Below are 12,446 nucleotides of genomic sequence, written 5' to 3' on the forward strand. Positions count from 1 at the left end.
TCTGAGATTTTGAAATTCTGAGATTCTGAGATTCTGAGTATCTGAGATTTGGAAATTCTGAGATTCTGAAATTCTGAAATTCTGAGATTCTGAGTATCTGAAATTCTGAGATTCTGAGTTTCTGAGATTCTGAGATTCTGAAATTCTGAGATTCTAAGATTCTGAGATTCTGAAATTCTGAGATTCTAAGATTTTGAGGTTCTGAGATTCTGAGATTCTGAGATTCTGAGATTCTGAGATTCTGAAATTCTAAGATTCTGAGATTCTGAGATTCTGAGATTCTGAGATTCTGAGTATCTGAGATTTGGAAATCCTGAGGTTCTGAGATTCTGAGATTTGGAAATTCTGAGATTCTGAGATTCTGAGATTCTGAGATTCTGAGATTCTGAGATTCTGAAATTCTAAGATTCTGAGATTCTGAGATTCTGAGTATCTGAGATTTTGAAATTCTGAGATTCTGAGATTCTGAGTATCTGAGATTTGGAAATTCTGAGATTCTGAAATTCTGAAATTCTGAGATTCTGAGTATCTGAGATTTTGAAATTCTGAGATTCTGAGATTCTGAGTATCTGAGATTTGGAAATTCTGAGATTCTGAAATTCTGAAATTCTGAGATTCTGAGTATCTGAAATTCTGAGATTCTGAGTTTCTGAGATTCTGAGATTCTGAAATTCTGAGATTCTAAGATTCTGAGATTCTGAAATTCTGAGATTCTAAGATTTTGAGGTTCTGAGATTCTGAGATTCTGAGATTCTGAGATTCTGAGATTCTGAAATTCTAAGATTCTGAGATTCTGAGATTCTGAGATTCTGAGATTCTGAGTATCTGAGATTTGGAAATCCTGAGGTTCTGAGATTCTGAGATTTGGAAATTCTGAGATTCTGAGATTCTGAGATACTGAAATTCTGAGATTCTGAGATTCTGAAATCCTGAGATTCTGAAATTCTGAGATTCTAAGATTTTGAGATTCTTAGATTCTGAGATTCTGAGTTTCTGAGATTTTGAGATTCTGAGATTCTAAGATTCTGAGATTCTGAGATTGTGAAATTCCGAGATTCCACAATTCTGAAATCCTGAGATTCTGAAATTCTGAAATTTTGAGATTCTGAGACTCCGAGATTCTGAAAAATAATGAATTTAATACCATTTATTCCGTTACTAACACAAAAATTAAATTTGCGAAAAAAAAAATCCAAAAATGAATGTTTCTGAGATTCCGAGATTCTGAGATTCTGAGATTCTGAAATTCTAAGATTCTGAGATTCTGAGTATCTGAGATTTTGAAATTCTGAGATTCTGAGATTCTGAGTATCTGAGATTTGGAAATTCTGAGGTTCTGAGATTCTGAGATTCTGAGATTCTGAGATTCTAAGATTCTGAGATTCTGAAATTCTGAGATTCTAAGATTTTGAGATTCTGAAATTCTGAAATCCTGAGATTCTGAAATTCTGAGATTCTAAGATTTTGAGATTCTGAGATTCTGAAATTCTGAGATTCTGAGTATCTGAGATTTGGAAATTCTGAGATTCTGAGATTCTGAGATACTGAAATTCTGAGATTATGAGATTCTGAGATTCTAAGATTCTAAGATTCTGAAATTCTGAGATTCTAAGATTTTGAGATTCTGAAATTCTGAAATCCTGAGATTCTGAGATTCTGAGTATCTGAGATTTTGAAATCCTGAGATTCTGAAATTCTGAGATTCTAAAATTTTGAGGTTCTGAGATTCTGAGATTCTGAGATTCTGAGATTCTGAGATTCTGAGATTCTGAAATTCTAAGATTCTGAGATTCTGAGATTCTGAGATTCTGAGATTGTGAAATTCCGAGATCACGTCATTTTGTAGTTTTTATGGGAATTCTGAGATTTTGAACTTCCTGAAACAGGAAATTCTAAAATTATGAAGTATTAATATTCTGAGACCCTGAGATTCTGAGATTCTGAGATTCTGAAATTCTGAGATTCTAAGATTTTGAGATTCTGAGTATCTGAGATTTTGAAATCCTGAGATTCTGAAATTCTGAGATTCTAAAATTTTGAGGTTCTGAGATTCTGAGATTCTGAGATTCTGAGATTCTGAGATTCTGAAATTCTAAGATTCTGAGATTCTGAGATTCTGAGTATCTGAGATTTGGAAATTCTGAGATTCTGAAATCCTGAGATTCTGAGATTCTGAGTATCTGAGATTTTGAAATCCTGAGATTCTGAAATTCTGAGATTCTAAAATTTTGAGGTTCTGAGATTCTGAGATTCTGAGATTCTGAGATTCTGAGATTCTGAAATTCTAAGATTCTGAGATTCTGAGATTCTGAGTATCTGAGATTTGGAAATTCTGAGATTCTGAAATTCTGAAATTCTGAGATTCTGAGTATCTGAAATTCTGAGATTCTGAGTTTCTGAGATTCTGAGATTCTGAAATTCTGAGATTCTAAGATTCTGAGATTCTGAAATTCTGAGATTCTAAGATTTTGAGGTTCTGAGATTCTGAGATTCTGAGATTCTGAGATTCTGAGATTCTGAGATTCTGAAATTCTAAGATTCTGAGATTCTGAGATTGTGAAATTCCGAGATCACGTCATTTTGTAGTTTTTATGGGAATTCTGAGATTTTGAACTTCCTGAAACAGGAAATTCTAAAATTATGAAGTATTAATATTCTGAGACCCTGAGATTCTGAGATTCTGAGATTCTGAAATTCTGAGATTCTGAGATTCTGAAATTCTGAAATTCTGAGATTCTGAGTATCTGAGATTTGGAAATCCTGAGGTTCTGAGATTCTGAGATTTGGAAATTCTGAGATTCTGAGATTCTGAGATACTGAAATTCTGAGATTATGAGATTCTGAGATTCTAAGATTCTAAGATTCTGAAATTCTGAGATTCTAAGATTTTGAGATTCTGAAATTCTGAAATCCTGAGATTCTGAGATTCTGAGTATCTGAGATTTTGAAATCCTGAGATTCTGAAATTCTGAGATTCTAAAATTTTGAGGTTCTGAGATTCTGAGATTCTGAGATTCTGAGATTCTGAGATTCTGAAATTCTAAGATTCTGAGATTCTGAGTATCTGAGATTTTGAAATTCTGAGATTCTGAGATTCTGAGTATCTGAGATTTGGAAATTCTGAGATTCTGAAATTCTGAAATTCTGAGATTCTGAGTATCTGAAATTCTGAGATTCTGAGTTTCTGAGATTCTGAGATTCTGAAATTCTGAGATTCTAAGATTCTGAGATTCTGAAATTCTGAGATTCTAAGATTTTGAGGTTCTGAGATTCTGAGATTCTGAGATTCTGAGATTCTGAGATTCTGAAATTCTAAGATTCTGAGATTCTGAGATTCTGAGATTGTGAAATTCCGAGATCACGTCATTTTGTAGTTTTTATGGGAATTCTGAGATTTTGAACTTCCTGAAACAGGAAATTCTAAAATTATGAAGTATTAATATTCTGAGACCCTGAGATTCTGAGATTCTGAGATTCTGAAATTCTGAGATTCTGAGATTCTGAAATTCTGAAATTCTGAGATTCTGAGTATCTGAGATTTGGAAATCCTGAGGTTCTGAGATTCTGAGATTTGGAAATTCTGAGATTCTGAGATTCTGAGATACTGAAATTCTGAGATTCTGAGATTCTGAGATTCTGAAATCCTGAGATTCTGAAATTCTGAGATTCTAAGATTTTGAGATTCTTAGATTCTGAGATTCTGAGTTTCTGAGATTTTGAGATTCTGAGATTCTAAGATTCTGAGATTCTGAGATTGTGAAATTCCGAGATTCCACAATTCTGAAATCCTGAGATTCTGAAATTCTGAAATTTTGAGATTCTGAGATTCCGAGATTCTGAAAAATAATGAATTTAATACCATTTATTCCGTTACTAACACAAAAATTAAATTTGCGAAAAAAAAAATCCAAAAATGAATGTTACAACATTTCGTTGTTTCAGTATTTGCTACAAGACAGTATCCGGAAAAAAGAAGGGAAAAATCTGAAAATGAGATTTTCCGACAAAATTCAGAAGACAAAATTCGAATCCAAAGGGGGAAAGGGGGGACAAAAAAAAGAAAAAAAAGAACCCGGAAATCCAGAAAAGGAAAATTATTTGCGATTATTCAATGATTTTTTTAGGTGAAAATAGGCAATTATTTACATTTTGACCTAGTTTTTCTGGTCACAGACAAGAGGGAAAAAGACAGTATTTGGTGGGAAAAGAAGAGGAAATCAACCGGATTGAGAAGGGGGGCGAAAAATTATAATTTAGAGATTTTTAATGCCAATTTCAGGAAAAATGGATTTTTGTCAAAATTCAAAAATAATTATCCATTGAATCCCTCGAGCAGGTATTTGAGACAAAACTGGAAAAATTTCCTATAGAGCATTTCGGCCTTCTCGTTGAAGCGATCCTGGAGGACGTGTTTGACCATGAGGATGAAGGGTTCTTCCATGTTTTGGAACATGGAGACGTTCATTCCGGACACCTGGAAAATTTGGAATTCATGGATTTTTTTTTGAATTTTAGAATTTCAGAATTTCGGAAATTCAGAATCTCAGAATCTCAGAATCTCAGAATCTCAATATCTCAGAATTTCAGAATTCCAGAATTTCTGCTCACCTTCTGCCGATGCATCTTCCCTACGGCGACTAGCCGATCACAAGCCGTCTGAACATCTCCTGGCTTCTCCTCGACGGCGGTGATGACGTCGTCGAATACCTGAAAATTATGAAAAATTATGGATTTTTTTTCTAATTAAAATCAGAACACAAATTCCCTCGTCTTGTTGTTTGGTGCACCAAACAAAAAGACGAGGGAATTTTGATTTATCTTGGAAAAAACCATGAACAGAGGATTCTGGAATGTCAGAATGTCAGAATCTCAAAAATCGAAGATTTTGGAATCTCAGAATCTCAGAATCTCAGAATCTCAGAATCTCTGAATATCGGAACCTCAAAATCTCAGAATCTCAGAAATTCAGAAATTCAGAATATCAGAATCTCAAAATCTCAAAATCTTAGAATCTCAGAATATCAGAATATCACAATTTCAACAGAAACATTTTGTTTCGGTCATTTTGTCAACAATATTTGCACCTGCGTCTTTAAATTTTAAATTTTGAGGAGTCGAAAAAAAGGAACTTAAATGAATATGTTTTTTGAATTTTTCGAAAGCTTTTGAAGTTTTTTTTTCATGATTACAAATCGAGAATTATAAAATCCGAAAATTAAAATTTCCAGAATTTTTACCTTTAGATACTGCGCCGCGACTGCTTCAAACCCGGGATCACTACAGTTCATATCCACCGTAGCCGCTTTCACATTTTTCAACTTTGGGTACAAATCCTTGTTCTCCGGGAAGTCGTTAAGATATCTGAAATTAACAATTATTAGTTTTTGAAAAAAAGTTTTAAATAAAATCTTTTTTGAATATTTTAACTCTGGAAAATAAGACTCAGAAAGACTAAGTCCTAAAGAAAGAAAAGTATCAAAAAATCATTTCCCTAGACTTTTTTTTGGATTTCCCAAGTGTCAATGGGCATATGATTTATTTTTGCTTCTGACGTAAGCAGGGATTAGTAAAACAAAAATAAGCAATAACCTAAATTTTTTTGATGAGTCAGAAAGTAGAAAAAGGTGGTTTTTGAAAAATTGTACTATGCTTGGTCAAATCAGAAAATATGAAATTTTGAGTTTTGATTGTCAGAATTAACTTGAAATTTTGAAGTCAGAGAACAAGAGATTAGGAAAATCAAAAGAAACAAAACAGGAAAAATTGGAATCTCGGAAACTCATAAATTAGAAAATTCAAAAATTCAAAAATTGCAAAATTCAAAGATTCCACAGTTCGGAGATTCTGAAATTCTGAGATTTTGAGATTCTGAGATTCTTAGATTCTGAGATTCTGAAATTTTGAGATTCTGAGATTCTGAGATTCTAAGATTCTGAAATTTTGAGATTCTGAGATTCTGAGATTCTGAGATTCTGAGATTCTGAGATTCTGAGATTCTGAGATTCTGAGATTCTGAGATTCTGAGATTCTGAGATTCTGAGATTCTGAGATTCTGAGATTCTGAGATTCTGCGATTCTGAGATTCTGAGATTCTGAGTATCTGAGATTTTGAAATTCTGAGATTTTGAGATTCTGAGATTCTTAGATTCTGAGATTCTGAAATTTTGAGATTCTGAGATTCTGAGATTCTAAGATTCTGAAATTTTGAGATTCTGAGATTCTGAGATTCTGAGATTCTGAGATTCTGAGATTCTGAGATTCTGAGATTCTGAGATTCTGAGATTCTGAGATTCTGAGATTCTGAGATTCTGAGATTCTGAGATTCTGAGATTCTGAGATTCTGAGATTCTGAGATTCTGAGATTCTGAGATTCTGAGATTCTGAGATTCTGAGATTCTGAGATTCTGAGATTCTGAGATTCTGAGATTCTGAGATTCTGAGATTCTGAGATTCTGAGATTCTGAGATTCTGAGATTCTGAGATTCCGAGATTCTGAGATTCTGAGATTCTGAGATTCTGAGATTCTGAGATTCTGAGATTCTGAGATTCTGAGATTCTGAGATTCTGAGATTCTGAGATTCTGAGATTCTGAGATTCTGAGATTCTGAGATTCTGAGATTCTGAAATTCTGAGATTTTGAAATTCTGACACTCTTTTTTTTTCGTCTAGAGTATAGTTTGACAAAAATAGCTACCAAAAAAACAAAAAAAATCAGAAAAGAGAATTTTCTTGAACAGGTGCAATAAATGAAATCATGTTTAGAAATTCTGACGACAAGAAAATATAATAAAAAATTCTGGAAATCAAATATCAACACAGCTGACATTTTACACCTGAAACAGGTGTAAAATTAAGTCAGAATACGACTAGAAAGAGGTCAGAAATTGAATATTTCCATAAAAAGATCAAAAATATTTTTTTTTTCGAAATTTCAAAATTTAATGTAAATCCCCAATAATAAATTTCCTAACCAAAAAAGTCCTTTTAAATTTTCACTTTTTTTCAAATTTTTATAAGTTTACAGAGACTTCTTCACACTTAAGAATTGGTGGAAATCTGTGGATCGAAAGCGTGTGGAGGCGTCGACTTACATGTTCAGCAAGTTAGTTTTTTTTTTTGGAAAATCTGAAAAACTGAAATTCACAAATTTCGGGATTTCGAATATTTTTTCTAAATTCGGGATTTCGAATATTTTTTCTAAAGCTCGGACTTTTCATAAAAATCCAAACTCCCAGAAAAACAAACAATTTCAAAATTAGGATTTTTCAAGAATTCTCGAATTATGGGGAATTTTGATTTTTTGAATATTGGAATTCAAAAAACTCAGGAGTTTCGAATAATTCTGAAAATGCAAAATTCCTGAATATTCAATTTCCAAAACACCCGAGAAACTTGAATATTCTTCAATTTGTTATTCAATTTGAAATTTTCAAAATTTCTCGAATTTTCATAAATTCAGAAATTCAGAATTTCAGAAATTCAGAAATTCAGAAATTTAGAAGTTCAGAAATTTAGAAATTCAGATTCTCAGATTCTCAGGATCTCAAAATCTCAGAATCTCAGAATCTCAGAATCTCAGAAAGTTCAGCAGTATTGAATCTTTTAGAAATACCAGAATCTAAGATAAATTCAAAATTTTCTGAAATTTCTGAAATTTCCATAATGTCCAAATTTCGAAACCCCCTAATTTCCAAAATTTAGCTAAATCCATCATATAAGATCCCTTGCTTCCAAAACTCCACTCTTCTTTCTCTGTTTATTTCAAATGTTTCGCATACTCTCCATCACACGACCACATGGTCACTTGGACCCGTCATCTGATTCTGAGAGTGACTAAAATTTCTTCAGAATCCCTGAGATTCAGAATTTCGCATGTACATCTGAATTTGTAGGGAGTTACAAGGCGTGGGAGGGGAGGAAGAGAAAAACTTGTAAAATTGGTTTCATTTGATCGCATTCTATGAGAGAAAGAGGAGGTTCAATGAGAGCAGGTGCTCAGTGAGGCAGTTGGTCAGAATAAAGTTGATTTGTTGGACTTTTCATCAGTTTGATAACGAAATATATTTATTTTGAATATAAATAATAATAAAAAATTGGCCGAGCTTGGACCCAACTCGATTTGTCTGAAATTTTCAGATTGTACTTAAAAAAATAGATATTCATTTTTGTAGTTATCAACTTTTTTGTGCAAATTTACCAAAGTGAGGTATACCGCTTGGTAGTGACCTACCGTATTTTATATAATTGAAGCCTACGTGCACTTTGAACTCAATTATCTGGGTTCCTGGGAGAAATATCAAAAAATGGTCAACTGATAAAATGTTTATCATTTTATCAGCAATGTTTTATCAGTTGATTACTTTTTGATATTTTCTTCAGGAAGCTAGATAAAATGTGTCAAAGTATGAAGATCCTTCTTTTCCATCGACCGGCCGCCTCAGTCCGCGCCACCGTAGCTCAGCTGTTAGCAACGCGGCACTTCCAACGGTGGGCCCACAAGTTCAATTTCTTGAAAGAGTAATTTTGAGAAATTTAATTCATCATTTTCCCCCACCCTCAAACTCTAGAGAATTTTCAACATAAACTTTCAAAGTTCTGTTCAAAAATTGAGTTTTCGCTGCTTTTGATCAAAAATCGTCAACTTTGGGTTTCTAAAAAAATGTGCTGTACCTGTCCGTTTAGCCTGAAAATTTTTGAGTTTATAAAACAAATTAAGAGCTCTATTTTTGTAGTTGATAACTTTTCTGATAATTCACTTTCTGGAAAGATACGAGAAAAGGAAGATCATATGTATTTGCTCTGATGGAAGCCCACCCTATACACTTTGAGCTTTATTATATCGGTTTCCGAGAGAGATATCAAAAAATTGTTTACTAATAAAATGTTTATCATGATATTACCTACATTTTATCAGTTTTCCACTTTTTGATATTCCTGATAAAAACCGAGATAATTAAGCTCAAACTGTACACATATGATTTTCATAAAATACCGTAATAAAATGCCACCCAGGCTTCTACTGTAGAGACAATACGGTAGGTCACTTCCAAGCGGTATATCTCACTAGGGTGGAATTTCATGAAAAAGTTGTCAATTACAAAAATGAAGCTCTATTTTCGTTTAGTACACTCTGAAAATTTCAGACAAATCGAATTAGGATCTCTTAATTTTGTAAAAACCTAGAAAAGGTACATCATCTAGGTTCCCAATTTTTTTGCTCCTTTTCTCACGTCTCCAAAAGAACCCCATATTCTTACATATTCTCTCTTTTTGTCTTTCTGACGTACAAAACAGAACACGAAAGCAAAGAAGAAAAAATCCATCTATCCGGAGAAAGAAGAAGAAAAAAAAAATAAATCCATGTGCTGTCCCGTTGCCCAAGGATACCCTCTTTTCTTCATCTTTACTCAGGTAGTGGTGGTGTTACGTAATCAAGTCGACGGGACGGGGAAAAAGAGCCAAAAACGAGGGGCGGGGTTTCGAGCTCACTCTCTCGCCACTCTCTCATTTCCCCACTATCTCTCGTTACTTGTTCTCACCCCTCCTATACCTCATATGCCTCGACGACGAGCCCTACACGGGAGAGAGTGTATTCAGTTAGAATCTCCCCCCAATTTTCTCCCCCCTACATACTATATTCCTTGGATCCCTAGGATAAAATCCTTAGGATAATATGGGTAGTGGCGCATCTAAAGCGCCCGCCGAGAAGCCGAAACCGCCGGAACCGGCGCAGCCGGCCGCCGAGACCCCCCAGCTAGATATTCGACTACCGTACCCTCATTTTCGAGAGCTTTTCACGATGAAGAACTTTTGGAAAACTGTACGAAGGAATGAGAAGGATTGTGGAAAAGTTATGCTTGCCAAGTGGGTAGCTTTTTTTGGGGGCGTTTTTGGCCTTTTGGCATTTGAACTTTATGTATAATTTGGCTCTTTTTTGGCATATAATTTAGCCCTTTGGTATTTTTTCAACTTTTTTGTCTAGTTTTTTTTCTATTTTGGAGTCTTTCGATACTTTTTTTCCAAGAAAAATTCAAAACTACCACTGATTTTGAAATCCATGAAAATTTCAATTTTTTCGAAATTTCGATTTTTCCGAATTTTTTCAAAATTTTAATCGATTTTTCTCTTTTTTTTAGCGTTCTGAAGTTGATCTTAAGGCACTCTATTCAGAATTTTTATTTTTCAAAACAATTTTTTTTTCTTCAAATTTGCTCATTAGGATTCCCCTATGACTAGGCTCGGAAAATATTTTCAAGTTTTTCTGATTTTTATTTTTCAAAGATGTGTACTTTTGAGTTTTGATCTTGTACTTTTTTCACGCGTGACCTTTTTTGATATAATTTTTGGGTATACTGTATTTGCCCACCCTATATGTGCACTTGGAGCTCAATTATCTCGGATCATGTAAAAGATATCAAAAATTTGTCAACTGATAAAATGTTGATCATAATATTACCAACATTTTATCAGTTTTCCAATTTTTGATATTCCTGATAAAAACCGAGATAATTAAGCTCAAACTGTACACATATGATTTTCATAAAATACCGTAATAGAATGCCACCCAGACCGTTCACTTTGTGACTATATATCTCACTTCTTCTGAAATATATCAAAAATTTGTCAACTGATAAAATGTTTATCATAATACCACCAAGATTTTATCAGTTGGCCACTTTTTGATATTCCTGATAAGAACCAAGATAACTGAGCTCAAAATGCACACATGTGATTTTCATGAAATATCTTATAACAAAAATCAAAACGAAAAATTACCGGAAATCCGAAAAAACGGCCCTCTTTCGAGCAGACTAATTTCCCCCAAAATTCAAAATTTTGTAGACTTTTTTTTTCAATTTCCGGCACGGATGGAGCATGTCTAGGGCTAAAAAACTTGGTGGAAACTGTGAGAAATGATTTTTCAGGTTTTCAAAAAAAATTGAAATTCGAAAAGTCACAAAGAATCTGTTTTTCAACTTCTGAATGTCCAATTATTATAACTTTATAATTTTAGAATTTCAGAATCTTAGAATCTCAGAATCTCAGAATCTCAGAATCTCAGAATCTCAGAATCTCAGAATCTCAGAATCGCAGAATCTCAGAATCTCAGAATCTCAGAATCTCAGAATCTCAGAATCTCAGAATCTCAGAATCTCAGAATCTCAGAATCTTAGAATCTCAGAATCTCAGAATCTCAGAATCTCAGAATCTCAGAATCTCAGAATCTCAGAATCTCAGAATCTCAGAATCTCAGAATCTCAGAATCTCAGAATCTCAGAATCTCAGAATCTCAGAATCTCAGAATCTCAGAATCTCAGAATCTCAGAATCTCAGAATCGCAGAATCTCAGAATCTCAGAATCTCAGAATCTCAGAATCTCAGAATCTCAGAATCTCAGAATCTCAGAATCTCAGAATCTCAGAATCTCAGAATCTCAGAATCTCAGAATCTCAGAATCTCAGAATCTCAGAATCTCAGAATCTCAGAATCTCAGAATCTCAGAATCTCAGAATCTCAGAATCTCAGAATCTCAGAATCTCAGAATCTCAGAATCTCAAAATCTCAGAATCTCAGAAAAACTTTCTAGAATTTCAGGACTTTTTTTTATTTTTAAATTTTTTTAGAATTCCTAGAAATTATATGTAACAAATGATTTTTCCCAATTTGCTCTCATATTTACTCTCTATTTGAGTTCTAGACTTGCTCCCTTCGAGCTGGAAACTAAAAATCCAATGTTCAATTTTTCTGGAATTTGAGGAATGTTTGGAATTCCGGTCTGGCTTCGAAATTACAAAATTTTGAACTAGAAATCCCAATTTTCAAAAACAATGTTTTTGTAAAAAAAAAAGGTACCTGTACGACTCAATTCCGACTCTCTTATCCAGCGGTTTGACAGCTTCCGGCTCTGGCAATGGCAAACTTTTGTCCTTGTTCTTACGCAACTTTTTGAACACCGCCATTCTGAAAAATTCGGAAAATTGAAGAAAAAAAAAATAATTGGGAAAATTTGGGATAGATGTGAATTTACAAAAAAAAAATAGGAACATTTGAAAATTGAGGATGGTGTAGTAGAGGTGGAAGAGGAAGAAAAAGTGTTGGCCGAACTTTTCAAAAAGTTAGGCCACGTGGCCTAGCTTTCCAAAAGTTAGGCCATGGGGACATGGGACAATGGATAGATGGAAGAATAGTAATCTAGGCCACGTGACCTTGTTTTATTTTTTTGAAAAGTTAGGTCATGACCTAACAGGCACTGTATAGAAAAGCTAGGCCATGATTGGTGGCCAAACATTTTCCAATTTGGGAAAGTTAGGCCATAGAGAAAAAGAACGGACATTTAAACAAAACGGAACGGTGCGTATAGAAAAAATGTGAGGTGGCCTAGAAACGCAAAACTAGGCCACTACAGAAAAACCTAGGCCACGATTTTTGGTATACCGTGAGCAGAG

General features: G+C 33.8%; 2 protein-coding genes across 2 annotated transcripts; both read right to left on the minus strand.

Annotated features, from left to right (window-relative positions):
- Positions 1-4,312: 4,312 nt before the first annotated feature.
- Positions 4,313-5,891, minus strand: CBG24799 (the record flags this gene model as incomplete). The annotated part of the gene is made up of 4 exons (XM_002648459.1): positions 4,313-4,474; positions 4,609-4,707; positions 5,238-5,361; positions 5,833-5,891. Coding segments are annotated over 4 exons (444 nt in total), but the record flags the coding sequence as incomplete, so codon positions are not given.
- Positions 5,892-11,591: 5,700 nt separating this feature from the next.
- Positions 11,592-11,960, minus strand: CBG24801 (the record flags this gene model as incomplete). Its single annotated transcript, XM_002648460.1, has 3 exons — positions 11,592-11,629; positions 11,681-11,745; positions 11,854-11,960. 3 exons carry the CDS (start codon positions 11,958-11,960, stop codon positions 11,592-11,594), a joined length of 210 nt encoding a protein of 69 aa, XP_002648506.1.
- Between the last annotated feature and the right edge of the window lie 486 nt (positions 11,961-12,446).

Source organism: Caenorhabditis briggsae (assembly GCF_000004555.2).
Source record: "Caenorhabditis briggsae AF16 supercontig from assembly CB4, cb25.NA_226, whole genome shotgun sequence".
Lineage (NCBI taxonomy): Eukaryota > Metazoa > Nematoda > Chromadorea > Rhabditida > Rhabditidae > Caenorhabditis > Caenorhabditis briggsae.